The sequence below is a fragment of the Phalacrocorax aristotelis genome, chromosome 5 (assembly GCF_949628215.1).
Source record: "Phalacrocorax aristotelis chromosome 5, bGulAri2.1, whole genome shotgun sequence".
In the NCBI taxonomy this organism is placed as follows: domain Eukaryota; kingdom Metazoa; phylum Chordata; class Aves; order Suliformes; family Phalacrocoracidae; genus Phalacrocorax; species Phalacrocorax aristotelis.
Window position 1 is genome coordinate 26,295,335 of NC_134280.1, and position 19,962 is coordinate 26,315,296.

At 37.0% G+C, this 19,962-nt stretch overlaps 1 protein-coding gene across 1 annotated transcript in view; it reads right to left on the reverse strand.

Annotated features, from left to right (window-relative positions):
* PDE11A (phosphodiesterase 11A) overlaps positions 1-19,962 on the reverse strand; it is a 146,950-nt gene that overhangs the window by 53,781 nt on the left and 73,207 nt on the right. Inside the window, exons 6-10 of the mRNA XM_075093583.1 lie at positions 15,063-15,198; positions 12,585-12,660; positions 11,074-11,141; positions 10,609-10,701; positions 7,189-7,239 (exon numbers count right to left, since the gene is read on the reverse strand). Coding sequence (XP_074949684.1) covers positions 7,189-7,239; positions 10,609-10,701; positions 11,074-11,141; positions 12,585-12,660; positions 15,063-15,198 — 424 coding nt within the window. The remainder of the gene's footprint in view (positions 1-7,188; positions 7,240-10,608; positions 10,702-11,073; positions 11,142-12,584; positions 12,661-15,062; positions 15,199-19,962) is intronic.

Here is a 19,962-nt window from a genome sequence, read left to right on the forward strand (position 1 = left end):
CTGTCTTCATTCAACAGGCCTCATTTGCCCTTTCCTTCTGCTAATCCATAATTTTTAACTCATTAACATCTATGGAGATAGGTCATATAGTTTAACTTTATGTTTGCTGGAAAGAGATCTTTAGTCAGATTAAAATCTGTGCCCCGATAATTTCATCTGATGCCCCTAAACACTATATGAAAAAGGACCATGAAGAGTCTTTCCCTACGCCTCTTCTCCTCTTCTCCATCCCCTTCCCTCTCTTCAGTGAAGTTTAAAAATATTTTTAGGTTTGATGTATCTTTGAACTACAGAGATTAGCCTGATGTCAACAGATGACAGCCTTATATTTCAGAAACTAGTATAAAAATCCAGTATTACATTTTTAAATAATTATTTATTTTTAATAGTTTTCAGTGTATGCAATGTGTTCCTGACTTCTTGTTTCCATGACGACTGAAGACATAGGCACATGTAAAAGGGTATGAAATAACGTAATACAATAAATACCTCAGTTTCATGAATTATGAAACTCAACACTGTGCTTTAGGTCTTATGTGGGCAGTGCATGTGGAAAAGCAGAGAAAATAAACTGTTTTACACCTTGTGAACATGTGCATTTCTCAAAAGGGAAAAAGGGAACACAGCTCAGTATTAACACTTAAGCCCTGTTTACCCTCAAGGTTTTTCCTTATTTTTCCCCCATAGTTGCTACTCTCAGTGGAACTTGAGCAGCTGGAATAGTATTGGGGAAAGCTCGGTGCCAGCACAGACCCTCCTGTGACAGCCAAAGAGTCTGTGTGACTAGTCTTGGGAGACAATCTGAAAAATACTTAAGCATGTGAATAACTTCATGCACTTACACAGAACTGTGGATCTCAAGAACTACATGTGTTTCACCATATGAATGGCTGGGTCCATGGCTTGCAATACTGACTTTGCGGTGTGATTACATGCCTTTGGTCCTTGGTAAACCCGTGTTATCAAACAGTTTGAAACAACAGTGTCATCAAGGCATAAAACTCTCATCTTCTAGCTATACATATTTAAATGGCAATATTTCATAAATGGTCCAAAACACAAAGACCAGCTTGCCTTTCTGAAATTTAATTACTGAGGAAGGCTACAGTGTAATTATTACAAACCACTTCAAATTATTTAATTACCAGAAAATAAAAGTAAATAAAATAGTTCTAAATTGAAAGATGGCATCACAGCAGAGAATAACATAGCCTGGGAATGCTTTCCCAACCCTTACAGAGATTGGAGATAAAATTAATACAAAAAATTCAAATTTTCATTGTGCTGCCCACTTTTATGCATTTAAGGGTGGGATTAAAATTGTAACAGCATAAGACATAACAAATTAATTTTATATCATACACGTAACGTACTCCAAGTATCAAATTCACTTAAAGCCACCATCTTTCATGCATTCAGCTGTTTACATTGTCATATACAGTAGCAGTCCTAAAAATTGTTTCCTTTTTCAGTTCAGCTCTTTCCATTGATATTTAGTTAGATGTCTGTGGTTTTAAGAGAGGCACAAAAGCCTTCCTATGTGGAGGTAGGTCTTAACTAGCCATAACTCAGGCAATGGAATTGAGAAATACAGGAATTGTTATTCATGCTACATTTTGAGCTGAAGATTCTGTAAAGCAGGTGATACATTATTTTCCGTTGTGTAGCTCCTAGGTGTGCTGTTTGACCTAAAAAGGGGAATCTCTCACAGGGCTATAAATAATGCATCATAGTCATTAAATATTGATCTGGCTTGTACCATTCACAGCTGCACAATTAGGTTAGCTTTTTAAAAATAGCTTCTTGTATATTACCCATAATAGGACAGTGTTTACATATTCTCTTTGGAAACTACATTAGTTAAATTTAAAGGTGATTTGTGTTTGTGGGACTGCTTGCTAAGTCACAGGACTTGTTCATTACTGTCTCAGAAGTCAGTAACTCTTGCTATAAATATCCTGTCCTGGACACAATTCTACATTCTTTACTTATGTATCTTGGCTTTCTATATTTGTCTAAAAGTCAGCTATTTTTAGGCTTGGAGAGCCTGCATTTCAATGAGAAAAACCTGGCACTTCAGGACAGTGCTACAGGATAGCAACAATCTTAGATTAATCAGACTTTACTAGTCTTATATTTTGCTATTCCAGTGATACAAATGCTTACAGTTAAACACTAGCACTAGTAGATAATGGAAATAATGGAATTGACTTTTAAGTCTAAAATACAAGATAGAACTGAGTTGCCACAGTTTTTAAAAGCATACCTAACTTCTAAAAAAATGAAAATGAATATTGATATGGGTATGATTCACTGGTGCATTACTTTAGGTTATCCTGTCAAAATTCAGTTTGAATTTAGTGTAGTTATGTAGATGCAAGTGAGGAGAAGCACTGTGATAAATCAGGCTCAAGACTTCAGACAGACATTCTCAGATATGCAAGAAATGTTTGCACTCAAGGTGGATTTTTGTTTGTTTTTTTTTTACTTGCAAATGCCCATGAAAAATAAAGTTTAATTTTAATCGCTATATCTAGGGCAATGGTATCAGAAATCTGCCTATCACAGTAAAGCAACACATATCAGAAAACCTAAAAAAATATTATGCAGTTTATGTGAACTTCACAGTATATCGGATTTTTTTTTGGAAGTCATCATAAAAAGAAATCAAAGTTGCAAAATATTGAGTAGCAAATAAATGTAAAATAATCTGGCAATGGAGAGTCTGTGTACATTATTTACTATAAATTGTATGGGTTTGCTGCTCTTGTTTTAATCCTATAAATCGTTCATAAAAAACACATCTTCCTCCTTAGAACCTAGAACGAGATGAAATGGCCTCAAGTTGCATCAGGGGAGGTTTAGATTGGATATTAGGAAAAATTTCTTTACTGGAAGAGTGGTCAGGCATAGGAACAGGCTGCCCAGAGAGGTGGTGGAGTCACCATCCCTAGAGGTGTTCAAAAAAATGTGCAGACATGGCACTTCAGGACATGGTTTAGGAGGCAATGTGGAGTTGGGTTGATGATTGGGCTTGATGATCTTAGAGGTCTTTTCCAACCTTAACGATTTTATGATTCCCTATCTGATTTCTACAGTTGTTTAAAAAAAGTAGCAACATAGATTCACATTGAACCTTTTTTTGCACATTTTTGAAGGGATTCTACTTCAGGTGTTACTACAATATAGCTTTCACTAATAAAAACTGCTCCATAATCATCCCCAGTACTGAGGTCAGGCTGACTTGCCTGTAGTTCCCCAGATCCTCTTTCTGGCCCTTCTTGGAGATAAGCGTCACATCTGCAAGCCTCCAGGTGTCTGGGATGTCCCCTGTTAACCAGGACTGCTGGTAAATGATGGAGAGCGGCTTGGTGAGCTCCTCCGCCAGCTCCCTCAGTACACTCGGGTGGATCCCATCCAGCCCCATAGATTTGTGAGTGTCCAGGTGGCACAACAGGTCATAAACTGCTTCCTCCTGGATTATGGGGGGTTTATTCTAGTCTCCGTCCCTGTCTTCCAGCTCAGGGGGGTGAATACCCTGGAGATAACTGCTCTGACTATTAAAGACTGAGGCAAAAACTCATTAAGGACCTCAGGCTTTTCCTCATCCTCAGTGTCAATGTTCCTCCCCACATCCAGTAAAGGATGGAGATTCTCCTTGACTCTCTTTTTGTTGTTATTGTATATGTAAAAACATTTTTGTTACCCCTTACAACAGTGGCCAGATTGAGTTCTAGCTGGGCTTTTGCCTTTCTAATTTTCTCTCTGCATGACCTAACAAGATCTCTGTACTCTTCTTGAGTTGCCTGCCCCTTCTTAAAAAAATGGTAAACTCTCTTTTTTTTTTTTCCTGAGTCCCAGCAAAAGCTCCCTGTTCAGCCAGGCTGGTTGTCTTCCCCACTGGTTTGTCTTGCGGCACTTGGGGACAGCCTGCTCCTGTGTTTTAAGACTTTCTTCTTCAAGAGTGCCCAGCCTTCCTGGACCCCTTTGCCCTTCAGGATTTCCTCCCAAGGGACTCTCTCAATGCCAATTGCATGACATTGCCCATTATCATACACTCATGTTTCATTGTTCCATGCTGTGAACTTCCCTCTAGATTTTCCAGCTCTACAACCAATGGTGCTCTGCACTTTTTCCCACCCTAGCAGCTGAAGAAAGGTATTTAATTTCTTAAGGGTTTTGTTATTAAGGTGGGGTTTTTCTGTTGTTTCATTAATTCTTAGACAGGATTAGTGGCAACAGAAATAAATGTTATTTATTTTACAGAACCTGCTCACAGTTATTATGTTTAATTCTTAAAAAGATATGAGGTATATTTGTGAATTCATCCAATAACAGCAGGAAATTATTGACAAAATTTCAAGCAAAAAAATCAACTTTAACTAATCTTGCTAGGCTCTCTGTAATGCAATAAAATTAATTCACTGGTAAAAGCCAGAGGAAAACATAAACTTCAAGTACACTTGCAATTTTTCCACTTTGTATCGGAATATTCTGGAGATCTTAGGCAAATAAAAATTAATGGGAAAGCATTTTATTAAGACTATAAAGAAATAAGATGACAAAGATGGAAATAAACAACTTGTATGAGGAGGAAAAATATGTAATTATTTTGAAGCTGCTGGAGTCCAGTTACAGTATGTTTGGCATAACATGTTGAAAAGTTGTCAACTCAAATGTATTGTCACTCCAAAGTCATTAATTACTGTTAGGTCCCATGTCAGTCAAGAGCCACTAGTGAACTACTGGCATTACTCTCATTTAGATGTTTCTACCATGTGTGTTTGTTCCTCCTCTGACTGAACCAGAATATCAGGTAGATCGTAACACACATTTCCTCTGACATCTGCCAATAAATCACCAAAGGGAGAGGGGATGGTTTTAGCCCCAAACACCCCCAGAGGGAGGAATTGTTTATTAGCCAGTCAAGCCTAGAAGATGACCCTAATATAACAAAAGGCTTATACAAAATGTAACAATATAATGAACAGAGAAAAGAGCAGCAATTTCAGGATAGGATGCCCCAGGAGACCTCAAGCAGGGAGACCAGCTGCCAGAGCTCTGCAAGGGGGAAGATGGGACCAATTTCATCCCACGGATGGATGGCCCTCTCTGGCCCTTTCTGTCAAAAGCTCACAAGACACACTGGTATTCTCTGGGTTTTTGTTTTGTTTACAGGTGTAAAGCGTTAACAAAGACTACCTGGCACTCAGTTTGCCAGGAACTGGAAGTGAGACAACTGGATATAGGAAAGGGAACATTTTTCTGAAAAAGTATCTCAGCTTAGTTTAAGCATACCTTGGTTATATTCTTAATTTTCTCATATATGTTCTTCATAAAAATGGACATATCAGGGCTATTAATGAATAAATGCTTCTCATTTCCCTTTACCTTATAATTAACCATTAAATGGATAGTTACATGACTTCAAGATAAATGGATAATGACAAGACATTCCTTACTTGGAGACTAGTAAATCTATTAACGAAGACACCTGGGAAAACAAGTAGAAGAGCTCTTTATCACACTAGTATCTAAGTCCAAAGAGTAATATATCAGGCTTTTATTTCAACTACACAGACCATGATGGAGACTTGTTTTCCAACAGCTGACAGCAACAAAGAAGTATGGCCCTCTGGCATGTAGAAGGATATTGGTTGAACCCTGACAGTCACAGAAGCTATGTTACAGGTGCTTATTCTAAGGTAAACTACAATTAAAAAAAAAAAGAGAGGGCAAGAGAGGAAGAGAGAGAGGGAGGAAGGAAGGGAGGAAGGAAGGAAGAGAGGAAGGAAGAAAGAGAGGAAGGAAGGGAGGGAGGAAGGAAGGGAGGGAGGAAGGAAGGGAGGGAGGAAGGAAGATAGATTGATTTGTGGTCACATCCCTTTCTTTCCCCTCTCTCTCACAGTGTTCAGTGTTCTTTTTGCCAAATATAAGATAGAACTTTTTAAGCACACAAAAGTATTTTCTGCTGGCTGCAGTGTTGAAATGATCTTCAAGCATGTTTGATTCCAGCAATAATTCAGTAATCTAATCTTCAGTTTACAAAACGGTGAGTAATTGCAGCAATAACTACAATAGAGGGAGAATATTGCACCCTTATCACCAGGTATCCATACAGAGTTCTAAGACACAGCCAAAATTTGGGCAATAATCTACAAACTAATTAACTAACTAGCAATAGCTGCCCTTCCTCAACCCAGGTGATTCATCAGCTCTGCTAAGTCAGCCACGGCTTCCCCCTTCCACCGTAACCATCCCCATGGTGCAGAGATCAGGTTGCAGCCAGCCAGCCAAGTATCAGAACAACCATCAAACAGCTATTTTTCATCCAAACAGGTGCCAGGGAGCCACAGCAGGGGATGCCAGCAGTGTGGGGTCACAAGAGTCCAGATCTCCTTCCCAGAACTCGCCACAGTCTCTGATGCGCTTTGCGTACAGGAGACCAACACTGATACCCACCATGAGAACCTCCCAAACACTTTTGAGGAGCCCTTTACAACACTGACTCCTCGTAGCCAAGGAAAGCGCCACCAAGTTTCCCTAGTATTTCTTGGAGCAGCAAAGGACAGAAAAGCAGCTCTGGAGCGGTGGCAGTGATGAAAGAGCAAGGTCGCCATTCCCCCTACTCTCTACCCCTTGGCAAGGCAGGATTCAGTGAGAACACATGATTATTGGTCCCTGGAAATGCTATGTTCAGCACACATCCTTTACAGATCTGCCCAAGGTGCTTACAGAAGTTAGAATAGGATTTCTCACCTTCACATCCAGCCTTCTGAGCCTATGCGATAGTGAATCCTCTACTTTTTTAGTAAACACAGGACAGCTTCCACACTATAAGCATGTAAAGTCTCAAATTCCTCTCATTTTCTCTAGTCTGCCTCCCACTGTGGTATGACTTCCCTATGGTGGTTCTTGCTGAGGAGGCCACCAAACCCATGCTGACATGCAGTTCCAGCAGCTGGTGCTGGGACAATGGTATTTTGCGGCTGTGTACCCATCACTGCAGCTCTTTATCCTTTGAAAGATTTTTGCCCACCTTCCCTGCCTAACATGTAGTACACCCTTTGTAAAACACTGTTAATTATGATTTTCTGCTTTTAATGTAAAACTTTTCTCTCAGATAATCTACACCCATTTTGATTTACTGTTATATTTTCAGAAATAACAAAAAACTTAAATCCTTACCTTAAATTTATCAACTTCTGCCTTCGAACATGTTGCATGGTAAGATAACACCTGCGCCAGAACAAAAGATAAAAAAACATTTTTGTAGACTTGACAAGTAGAAATAATGGGGCTCTACACTACAGTCTAATCAATGATGTTTAAAAGAAATTTAATTGATATTTATGCATGGTAATTTAGTTCTGAATGTCAGCATATAATAACTAATTGCATGTTATCAGATATACATTTGGCATTTATGTTGCAAGGGATGTTATAGGGAATTATGGACAGTAAGTAATTTAATATTATAAGCATTCCTACATTGTTCTCCTGGAGTTCTACAATTAAAAGAGAAAGAATTTAATGTAAAAATAACAGTAGATTTATAGACTTTAAATAATGCCTTTTGCTGTACTGCCTTTAATGCCTTTGCTAGTGGCACATCACTGCATGCAAATTAGCACCTCTACGCTATGCCTGACATTCTCTTCAATACTATTCTGGAGATGAAAGCATCTAATATAACGCACAAGGTACTGCACACCTCCTCTTATTACCTAGAAGTATGCATAAATTTACATGGAATACATTATATCCATATGTGACGATACTAACATTGAACAAGCACTTCAGAAAGTGCAAGAGCCATCCTGTGAGAGCCATTGAACACACCAAGGTCTGACTGTGCATGGGACAAGGTGCTAGTCCATAAGGGAGCTCACAGAGCCAGAGTACTGCACTCCTCACCACACAGCAACGCGCAATCTGCTTATGTGCTAAAGCTTTGATATATGTTTCTCATTTTGAAATTGTTTTAATCTATGAATGTCTCTGTTATTCATACAAATACCCAACTCTATCTCAAATGCCCTTGGCTTGCAATACCTTGTGGCAGTAAGTCCCAAGATGTATTTACTCATATCAGTTTTAGAGATGTCATCTTTTACAGTAACGTAACGTGAAATCATTCCTGCACTTTATAAAAGAATAAATAACAAACACCAATTTACTTTTTCTGTTACACGTTTTACTTTCTATAAATATACATCATGTCCTTCCTCAGTTAGTATCTATTCTTCTGTCCAGCCATGTAGCTTCTCTCAGAAATCTGTAAGAGTAGTAAAATTATGTCTTCCGCTATGACAGATTACACTACATATCAAAATTTTCATCAAGCTTCTCCTTTATCTGCATTCATTATATTCCTCTAGATTTTTACAGTCTTCTTTAGTATTGATTATTCCAATCTTTTATAATTTGCAAATTTTGCATCCTTAATATATAAAAGTGTTTATCCTGGTTTTGAACCATAAGGCATCTTCCTGTCAACTTTTTCCCATCCCTTATTTACATTTTGGTCTTCTGTTTGTTAGTCAATCGTATGAGAATTCTGTATGAAGAACTGTATCTGTATATCTGGGTAACAATCTTATGGTATATATCAAATTGATTTGTTTTACATCCGATATCTATGTCATCTTCAAATGCCACTCATTGCCAACCTAGCTAAATACATAAATACTAATAACGTATTCTATTACTGAAAAATGGATTCACAGTCCTTCAGCAGATACCATTCTTTTGTTCAGTATTTTTCTGCTGTATCTTCAATAACTTTATACAAATATTATCATGAGTTGGAGCTTATTTATAGAAAGAATTACTCTTCACTGAAGTATAGTGGCCATTTATCAAACCTATAATCTACATTCAAGCTATATGGCTATCAGTCTTCTTTAGATCAAAGAAAGCAGCTGTTATTTTAAACAAAGTAATTTTAAATTTCCTTGATTTCAACAGTAAATAACAAATTTCTGTGTTAACTCTCACCCCTGTGTGAGTGTGATATCTGGCACTGCTTGTGCTTTTCTTGCCAGGAGGACTATTCATTCTAAGGTGTAATATTGCACAAATATCTGAGGCATATAAGGTCTTAAAGTAATTCATGCCTATGATATATAAGGAATAAGGAATCTTGCAGGAGCCCTGAAAAGGAAATCTTTTAACTTCTCCTCCTAAGTGAATACATATACAGGAATAATAAAAAAGCCATTTTGCTTAGAATGTTTTCTAACACGAACAGTCTTACTGACTTCAAAAAGCCTTAACATGCCTACGTGCTTTACAGGATAGATCCCCAATACATAGATTAATATCTCCAACCCTAAAGCAAAGAAAAAAACTTATGCAATCCCATTTGGTTGGATTTTTATTTTAACAGAGAGAAATTCATATCTCAATCAGGCCAACGCTATTTTTGTGATTCTTATTGTAATGGTGGGTACTGTATAGACTCAAAGGAGTTACACAGTTAAAGGGTGCATACATCAGGGATAGCTAGATCATTTTCTTCTCCTACCACACGTGAAATTTAAAACAATACTGAAATCTTAGCTACATTATTCTTTCATTGGAAGAATGTTTTAAGATTAACCAGTCCTGCGTAATGCTTTTTAAAAGATCTTAAATTTAATTCTAACCATTCTTAATTATTGTTTTAGTAGGAATTGGTAAATTTGTAAAGCTATCCTCAAAATTCCAAGCTTTGTTCTCACCAAGATTATATTTAATATGGTTAGGTTTAAAATCTCCAGAATATCACAGAGAATAATGTTTTATTGTTGATTCAATGAAGAGTTTAAATAATCATAATTTTTTGAAATGTTCTGCATTTTAGAGTTTGTTTTACAGAAGCTGGTAGATTTCATTTTTGGGAGGGGGCGGTGAGGGGGGAAGGAACACGAAAAGAAGTTCCTACAAAGGCAATGGGCAAAAAAAGAGAAAGCTTTCTATCTGTTTAGCTACTCTATATGTATTTTATAGAAATATCTGATGTGTTGGAATGCCAGGAACTTGCATTATGTATTGGCCTTGACCCACAGCAGAGCTCTTAACTGAGCTGCCAGCCATCCTTCTTTGACTTTATTATAGCAAGACATATATCTGATAAGTGTTCAGCAGATGCTGGTTTTGATACTAAAACTATGGTCAGTTTTTTCAAATTTTGTCCTGTTCACAGTATGTTTTACTTACACTTTACAATACTAGAAAAACAACAAGCTATCTAAAATACCAAAACCTAAGGAATTTTTAGTTAGTGGTGGACATGAAAATACATATAATGCCTAGATTAATTCCTACACTTAACACCTATAAGCAACTAGATTCTCCCTCATCACTGTCCCCTCTTCTAACGTAAAAAACACAGGCATCAATTGAGACATACAGGTTAAAAACTACTTAAGCTGTGCATGAGCTCCACAGCTAAGCGTACCCTGAGAAGGTTTCCCTTCAGCATTCCCTTAATAAGACAACACTCTAAGGTGCAGAGAGGTTGATACAGAAAATGATGTTAACTACAACAAATTCAGAAGCAGTAGATTCCTTTACATGTGACACTTATGAGCAAGAAAATGTTTCATTAAGATGTACACATACGTCAAGAGCCACAGACTGTTTTGCCCAGGATTTCTTCACTTGGTCATACATAATTGTGTTGTTGATGCCCAGGCCACAAAAAATAACAAAAGCCTAAAATTAAAAAGAGAAAAAAGAAAAAAGAGTAAATTATAATTCATTTATAACAGAAACACAAAGATGAATGCTGGCTTAATCATGAAAAGGAATTGCATGGAAATATTAGGAATAATCATACTTAGACAGGTTACCCTGAGAATGCAGGTAAGTCACTGGCCTCAACAAGATGAGAAAGATCAGTTGCAAGAAACTTCTTTTGATTAGGATGCAACCTTATTAAGTGAGGACTTCTGAGAATTAATGTCAAACCACAAACACAGACAACATTCTTCCCCCCTTCCTAGGGCAGGCTGAAGCAGCATTACCCAGGAATACCAAATCCTGATGAAAAAGGATGTTATTGCTACAAAACTGAATTCCTCTTACTTCAAACAGTCGCTGGTCGGCATCGTCAAAGGGCTTCCCATCAAGCCTGTTCAACACTTGAGCTACCCCTTTAGAAAGAGTTAATATGAATTATAATCTTAATTCATTAATTCACAATGCAGAATATTTTATTCATTGGTAATATTTAAAATACATCTTTCAAACTGAAAAGCAAAACTGCAAATATTTATTCTGAAATTATTAAACAGATGTAAACATGTGAAAGTCCAATTGATTTGATACCAGGACTCAGTTTATTACTTTCAACTGTTGTTCTTTATTCTCCAAGTATAATATTGCAAATCTAAGTGTTACTCGCAACACTTTTCACAAAAGGTTAAAGCTCTCTTTGGGAAAGAACTTGGGCACTTTGCTAACAGCAATCATGTAAGCTGTCATAGCAATATGGAGTTACTAATATAATTTGCTCAATCAGTACCTTCATTCCTAACATCTTAGTTGATGTAGCATCATCTGGGTATATAAGTCCGTTTTTTCTCCTTACTGTCCATAAGTTTATTGAACCAATGAAAAAAATGTAATTTCTTTAAGCCACTTGAAAAAGTGTACAAAGCTCTTGGCTCTGAGTTCTGCTGCATTTCTATTTCACTTAGCTACAATATGGCCTTAGAAAAATACTGTAAGAGCTACCAGCAGTCAAGGGTTCAGCTTCTAATTCTTCAAGGTAATACGCACTTCACAACAATAAGCCATATTTTAAAAACACAATTCCCACATCACCTCTGCTGAATAAGCTCAAAGATCCTGATCCTGCATGGCGCTGAGTGCCTTCAGCAATCCACTACTGATCTCAGCTCTCACTGACAGCCACAACACACAGGGAAGCAAGTCTTGCCCTGCTGCTTTAAATTGCTATTGCTTTGACTTGAATTCTTCTGCGGAAAGTTACAGAGGAACCTGGCACTGTTATTTACAAATGTCTCTCCTTTTTGTGCCAAAAGCAGGCAATAATGTGGGGCCAATTGCAGGTGTATCACAGCTGAGAGGCATCCTATCAAACAAGCAATACAACTCTGTCATGTCCTGATCCAGCACACATCACTGCCACAGACAACTCCGAAGCTGCCACAGCCTCTCCGGTAAGTCCTCCCTGACTGTGCAGTTTATCATTAAATAGGGAAATGATCACTTTGCTGGACTGCAGAAACAGTTGCCTGAGTTGTGTACAAAAAAGGGAGAACCAAGAAAAGTATCAAAGCATATCAAAACATTTTTTCACTAATATTGTTAAAATTTCTGTTTTCATCTCATTAGTCTTCAAGTTTCAATACAATATATAACTTAACAATGACACAATGGAAAAGCTGAAAAAGTCCATACAGTATCCAAGCCAAAACATCCCTTCTTGGATACTTAGCATGCATCCTAGGTACCGTAACTTCTTAACACTATTCAGCTGGGAAAAAGAAGAAAAAAGGAATGTAGGATTAAAAAGATAGAATTAAATTTACATTAGCACAAAAATGATGCAGCTATGAGGGAGGTCTTACCGATTATTTGGTGGTTGCTGTTCCATATAGGAACACATAGAACAGACCTTATGTGAAAGCCAGAAATCTGGTCAGCCTAAAACATAGAAATGAGAGCTTCCATTAGCGGTAGGTGTCATCTGCAGCCTTTTACATTCTAGTAATAGAAATGTCAAGGAGTAAGTTTACATCTACAAATGTCATTCCATATGGATCAGCTCTCACTCACAGAAAATTTCTGCGGAAACGTCATTCACTGTAAGATTAACCAAAAGTCACACAGATTATTCTAAAAATTGCCGAAGAAAATACGAACATCACCATCTTTGCCACAGAAAGCTTACACTATTTGCCTTTCATTTGGAATGAAAGACAAAGTGCAATTAAGGCAATGACCAGACAATTCTTAGATTACAAGAGACAACCTCCACTGAATAAGTGTGCCTTAGAAATACTCTTCCCAATTGTCAAACTGAAATTTGATTTAGCAAAGCAGCTATAAAAGGGGGCTTACAGAAAATGCTAGTTTTCAGAAGAAAGGCAAGATTAAGTAGGTAATTGTGCAGAAGTACAAGCTAGGAAGAAATGGAAGGATGAGGTCAAAACCAAGATTTGAGATTCTCTGTGTAGGTTTTATTGGTCCTGTAGTTCTGAAGACAATTTTCTGCCTCTTTTATTGTTTTCTATCTAACATAGTATAAAACTTTGCAATTTATTATGTGTCACTGATTCTCTCTCTTCTGTGGTTAATAAGCTTTATTTTAGGGTCATTGCTGCAAAATCTGAAGAAAATAAAATGTTTTTTCAAAGAGATTAGAGAGGGGGATGAGCCCACTCACAGGAGATCAGGAGATGTTTTCTTACTAAAACTGCCAGAGCTACAGGCAATCTGTAATAGAAGAAAGATCAGCAAATAATTCATATACTGGAGGCAGGATGGGACCACTGTGATCTCCTAGCTAGTAGAAGATATAACTCAGGTTTTACTAGAGTAGTGTTTGTTTGCACATACTCAGTACTCATCGCTGAAATCAGTATGGAGCGCTACCTAAAATCCATAGGAGTGGGGGAACAATTGCCTTAGATGTGTATCTTAAAATGAACTCAGTGAAAATACTTCAGCATTAAATTCCTGGTGAATGAGTTGAAAATTGAGCATCAACACTTGAAAATGACAGCTTGTGTTCTGGGAGAAAAAAAGAGAGTGTTTTTGATAGAAGCAGAGAACAGAATATCTGACCATAACTACAAACGTATGTTTGATTCTAAGTCATAAGGGATATAATGTTCCTCTTACTACACTTGATCTGTAGAAGTAATTGATCGTAACAACTGAATTTAAGAATTATATTTCCATAGGAACCCACCAACAGAAAATAATTACTGCCCTTTGTATTGTTTTCTTTTTCTCTATATAAATTGCGCAGTGCCTCTAACTTGGAAAGTACTAACTGTGAAATAAATAAGATATAGCTGAATTATTCAGGACATGATATCTTAAAAGTATATACTGTATATGTATATGTATATGTATATGTATATGTATATGTATATGTATATGTATACTGTATATGTGTGTGTATATATATGTGTGTATATATATGTATATGTGTATATATATGTATATAAATGTATATATACTTAAAAGTACAACTGAAAACATATCAAGGATTGGCATGCTTTATTTTAGCATATCTCTTTGGCAAGAAATAGACCCCAGACATTAATTGTACATTTTGGAATTCTGAACAAGTTTGCATCAACACAGTTTTCTTGTGTACTTTTACAGCAGGCCCCAACTGCTGGCCAAGTCCCCCATAGTAATACTGTTTTACTGGGTAGAATTCAGTGAAGATTTTGTCTTTCCATACGCTTCTAACATTTATTTAGGTGTTAAGCATACATACACATTTTTATCTGTACCTACACCTTCGTAACTGAGACTGGAATGAATATCTTAGGATACACAAACAACTTTTATTAGGAGTGATATGCATCTTGCAGAAATAACTAATCAATGTGTATATTTTATTTGTGCAATTAAAAGGTTAGTTGGCTAAGTTAGATGACAAACAACATTTCTCTCTCTAGATACTGGTTCTGTTTACACTCTGTGTGCATATAGTCCCAGTCACCCCAACAGCTAACGACGACGGTGCTCCTAACGCTGAACACCAACAGGGAATTTTTAGCAACAAAAATAAGTTTGCATAAATATCAAAGCACTTGATAGAGGAAGGTATCACTTATAAATAGAAAAAAATGAACCACGGGCAGACTAAGTAACTGCCTAAAATCATACACTACTTTAGTGACCTGTGTTTACTGTGCAAAGCCATGTCAACACCAGCAGATTAGGAGGAGGACATAGTGGATAGAAAAAATAATTCAAAATAAATATTCACTTTTAAAGCCACTTGGATATAATGATAAAATTGTGTTATGTTAGTTGCAATGTCAAAAATGTGATGTATCTTTATATTTCTAAAACTCTCTTACTTCAGCATCAAAGCGAGGATCCTGATAGGCATCACTGATGTTGACCGGGAGACCCGTGGAAGCTACGAGTTCAGCAATGCTATTATTTATTAGCCAGTCGGAATAAGATGATGATTTCTCCACACTGTCTTTGAAACTATCAAAAGGCATAACAAGGGAAGAAAAAATTCAAGCAACGTTGTTTGAAGGTCCAGCATGTCATACAACAGGCATATTCACAGGAACAGCAGAACCATTCACAGTTGTTAATAGTTACTAAGTGTTATCTATGGAACGAAAATTTGCTATTTATTGAAATAGTACATTAAAAATTCTCTCCTTTACACAATTCTTTCTATTGAATACAGCATTGGTCTCCCAAGTAAAGTAAATACAGCATTTAATAATGAAATGCATTTACATATGACTCAAGAGTGGGATTATGTTCCAAGTTCCTGTTGGATACATGCCGGCTCATAAAAAGCAACCAGTTCTAAATAACATTTTCTGTATAGCTACCTGAAAGTATATAATTTTAAGATTATAATTTTTCAAATTAGTGTAATAATTTGAGGCATTTTGAATTTACGCTTCCGATAATTTTCCTGTCAAGGGAAATGCCATTTTTTAAATTTTAGTCTAAAAAGCCAGGCCTGAGTGGCTGAAGAAGGAATCATGAAATAAGTCTTAAAATCAATAGTGTAAGTGTGTTGCAGCAGGTGGATCCAAGTAGACATACAGTACATGAATGTTTCTTTTTTTTTTTTTTTTTCTTTTTTCCTTTTTCCTGGCTGAGTTTCTGCCACAACTACTGAGGGGCTGGATAACTGTCAGTAAATGAGCATAAGACACTAAATGATGGGCTCAACTCACCACACTCCACCACAGCTTCCCCAGAAAACACAATGTCTACACAGATCTTAAAGTCCTCACCTTATACCTCATCTAACCAGTGGGAAAGTTCTCACTGACATATTGCAGACAGGTTTTTGACATTGTCAAGGAGTAGCTCATCATGTGCAAATAAATAAATGCATGTTGTCTTGACTTTGAGAAGAAAACTGATCAATTTTCAACACCCAAGAAACATTACTTAGAAAAAAGTGACTCTGAGCAGCCATGGAAAAGACTACAATAGCTTGAAGTTTCAAAGTAATGCAGATGAATGAAAGAAGGAGGCACAGTAAAATGCTTGGAAGACTCAAAGTGAAAGGGTTGATTTTTCTTGGCCACATTGATTTTCTGGAGACTAATTCAACTAAGTCACTCATTTGAAAGAAAGCTCAATATTCTTAAAAGACTATAAATAAAGATAATAATACTTTACACAAATAAATTTAAGTGTATCAACTTTCATTTGGGATAAGAATTTTGAGTTATAAGAATTTTGAGTTACTAATGTTACGTGTATACTTTGACAGGAACCTTTACAAAATTATAATGTGTTTTGAGCTAAGTAGAAAATTCACATTTATAATTTAAAATTTATTTCAGGACATCAATAGTTGAGAAGCAAAAAAAATCTTTAAGGATAAGAATCTAATTTCAAATGCATAGCTCCCCCAGTTCATACCTTAAAAATCTAGATGATATTACCATTATAATATAAGACACTTTAAACTGGAACTAAATTATGAGTGTCAAGCATTTTAAGCAGCAAATGAATTCAAGTAAAAGAAACAAGATATAATTCAGGAAGACGTTTTAAAAGTATCTTCTACTATGTTGTCTCCATTCCTGGCAAGTGCTTTACAACTAATGCTCTAGATGAGAGGCACTCAACTTTCACTAGGAGGAAATATCAATGCTTAATTCTGATGCAAATCACAGCCAGCTGGTGCTCTCTCCATCCTCAGCAGCTCAGAAGACTCAGAAGCTGCTCTGAAAATCACAAGCAACAATTTTCTCCAAACTGTGGAAAACCGTGAGTGAGTCCTGCTGGACTGATACAGGCAGCTGCATGCCACCATCTCCCTGTCTTGGCCATGCACTAGTAGGAGTGCTGCATGCCAGGCAGGAGAGTAAACCCGGATCAGAAAGCACCGAGCAGTGCTGCAGGCTCCCCTTATCCACCTGCTTGCTTTGCTATCTTCCCCAAAGCCTCCCTGACAGGGATAGCAGAAAGTACAGTAGGGAAGTGGCACAGCCAAAATCATGGGTACCTTTAATCCTCTCTAAACAGTGACATGAACCCTTCCAGGCCCTAGGACTGGAAAGGCAGAAAGATGCCTTAAGAAGCATAAAAACACTGCAAAGAACGGGGTGACACCTGAATGCACATCACCCCAGGGACAGTAGTGGTGAAACAGTGACATTGGGGATTTCAGCACCTTCTCTGTACCAGCCCAACTGGGAGGGTGCACAGGTATGTTCTCCCACACAACCCGTACTCTGGCCCAGGCAGCTGACCTTTCCACTACCACTGGTACTCTAGTTAGAGAGCTGTAATCTCAGCTACATCATGTGCCAAGATGACTACTTCAGTGCAAGAAAGACAGACCACAGCACCTCCCTCAGGGTCATCTTCATACAGAATACATCAGAACTGAACCCACAAGGCTTCTAAGATTTATGTAATCTTTTTTTCAAAGGGAGAGAAAATTTAGGAGACTTGGCAAGCCTATACTTCAAGAACAAAATGATTGGCAAAAGGGAGAGTGCCATTACGGATAATAAACAAACTTCATCATGGTGTGTGCTGGAAAATTGCAAACTGAACAGATAAATCCAAGTGTGGTCTTGCAAGTATTTCTTTACAACTAAAGAAAAGTAAAGAAAAAAGAAATGAGTATTCATTATAATATTTAGGGACTAAACAGGTGAACTGCTATTAGCCAGATGTAAGAAGGTCAAAAGAAAAGCCGATTTCTTCTAAAACTGTGAGAAAGCATGTTAAAACATAAAAAGTTATATTGTCCTTGGAGCTTCTCTCTCTTTCAGATAAAACATTACTAGAACTGTTCTCTGCTTATAATATCTTTGGATTTCCACTAAAATTTCAAATAAATAATATTTATCTTCACTGGTGTGATGATGAAGAAACTCAGCTTGCCTTTTTTTCCACATGAAACCTCTCATGACTTCACATCAGTAAAGCATCAGGGCTGCAGAATGTAGAATGAAAAGGGCAAAACTCACTAGAAAAATGCTCAAATGTCAAGGGCTCACAGCATTGTTCTGTATCCTAAATAACCTTTATTTTCCCTCTATAGTGCCAATAACTCAAGCTGTGCCTGTGCTAGATCCAAATGTGACATCATATCTGCCAGTCTAACCTTGGTCTTTGTAAAACCAACTTCACTTTCCACTAGATGAAAAATGAAGGAAAAAGCAATAAATCTTTATATTAAGATGCACAGAAATATACCTTTATAACTCTTTTAAAGACTAGCTACCAGGTTGCATGTGTTTATTCATGTCTCAGACTAAGGTTTAAAAAATCTTGACTTGACTACATGCAGAGCAGGCTACTACAAATTGCTTTTTGGTAACATGCTAATATAACTATGGTAACAAGAAATGAGCCAGCTTGGTTATCTTGACACTACTCTACATTGTTTTGACTAATCTGGCTACAGATCAAGTTTGAAAAAAAAGCCAGGAATAACAACCACATCCCTTGATTCATACCCCTGTCCCTGAACAAAAGGAATGTATTTTCACAAATCTAATTGACCCAGGAAAGACCAACTGCTACTCTGAAGATCTTTGTCAAAAGTAGTAACTTGTGATTCCCAGAATAACTGGCAGATTATTTATTCATATTTAAACCTTGCTATATTTTAGCACTTGCTTTCCTATCCCATTTGTCTCACCATTCGCATCTCTCAACAAGTGGATAGGGCATGGAAGAGATCTAGCTTCTACCCGTCTTTTTGTGTGGCCCTGGATTCCGCTGTCAGCTCGCACATCTTAAAAACAACACTACCCATTTTTGTAATGCTGTGAGATCAATCTATGAAAAGCATTACGAATTACGACCTGTTGTAATCTGGAGTACAATGTGCACATTCACCTTAATGAAGTGGTAGCTTCTTACCACACTGGAGGTGAAGAAATAAAGCATGAAAGAAGGCAGATTACCCAAAAATATTTTAAAAAAATGCTTAAAGGGCTTAAATATGACAAAGCACAAAGTAATCTTCACTTTCTAAGCTAGTATGCAGAAGGCTAAGTTTATCATTATGGTAGCCAGTTGACATGGAAAATTCTAATTCAGAATCAGTATGAACTGATTTGATAATCACTGAGTCTGCGCCCTAAAAGATGGGAGAAACCTTCTCACAATAGCCCTGAATCTTCATCCACTCATTTGGTATTAGGACATTTTATGTAAACTGTTACCAGTTGTATTATCTCGTAGGAATTAATATAGTAACCCCACAAGGACAAAAAACTCTCTCTCTTACTAATTGCAGTTAGCACTTTATCAACATTTAAATAGAGATCCTATTAAGCAAAACACATACTCCTATTTTGACTGGGGTCCCAAACAAGATTTAGTCACAGGAACACAATTTCCAGGAAATACATGTTCTCTGAGGTTTTTAGGCTTTCCAACTTGACGACAAGAGCAGAAATATAATTTTACTGGAAGCCTTTCAACACAACTGTAAGAAGGCATTTTGCAAGACATCCACAAACAATCTAAAATAACTTCATAACTTTTACTCCAGTATTAACTATGCAAAACAATATTGGTGTGTTCTCTATGAGTTCAATAAAAAGTCGTAAGTTATTTCCTGGTTTCTTCTTTAAGTCACTGAAACAGTGTTAGCACACATCTATATGTGTACACACACACACACACACACACACACATATATATAAAAAAATATAGGCACATGTATTTATTTAGGCAAGTCTCCATCTGAAGCAAGCAGCAGTCTTGTCTGAGTAAAAACTGGAGGCTCACACTCTT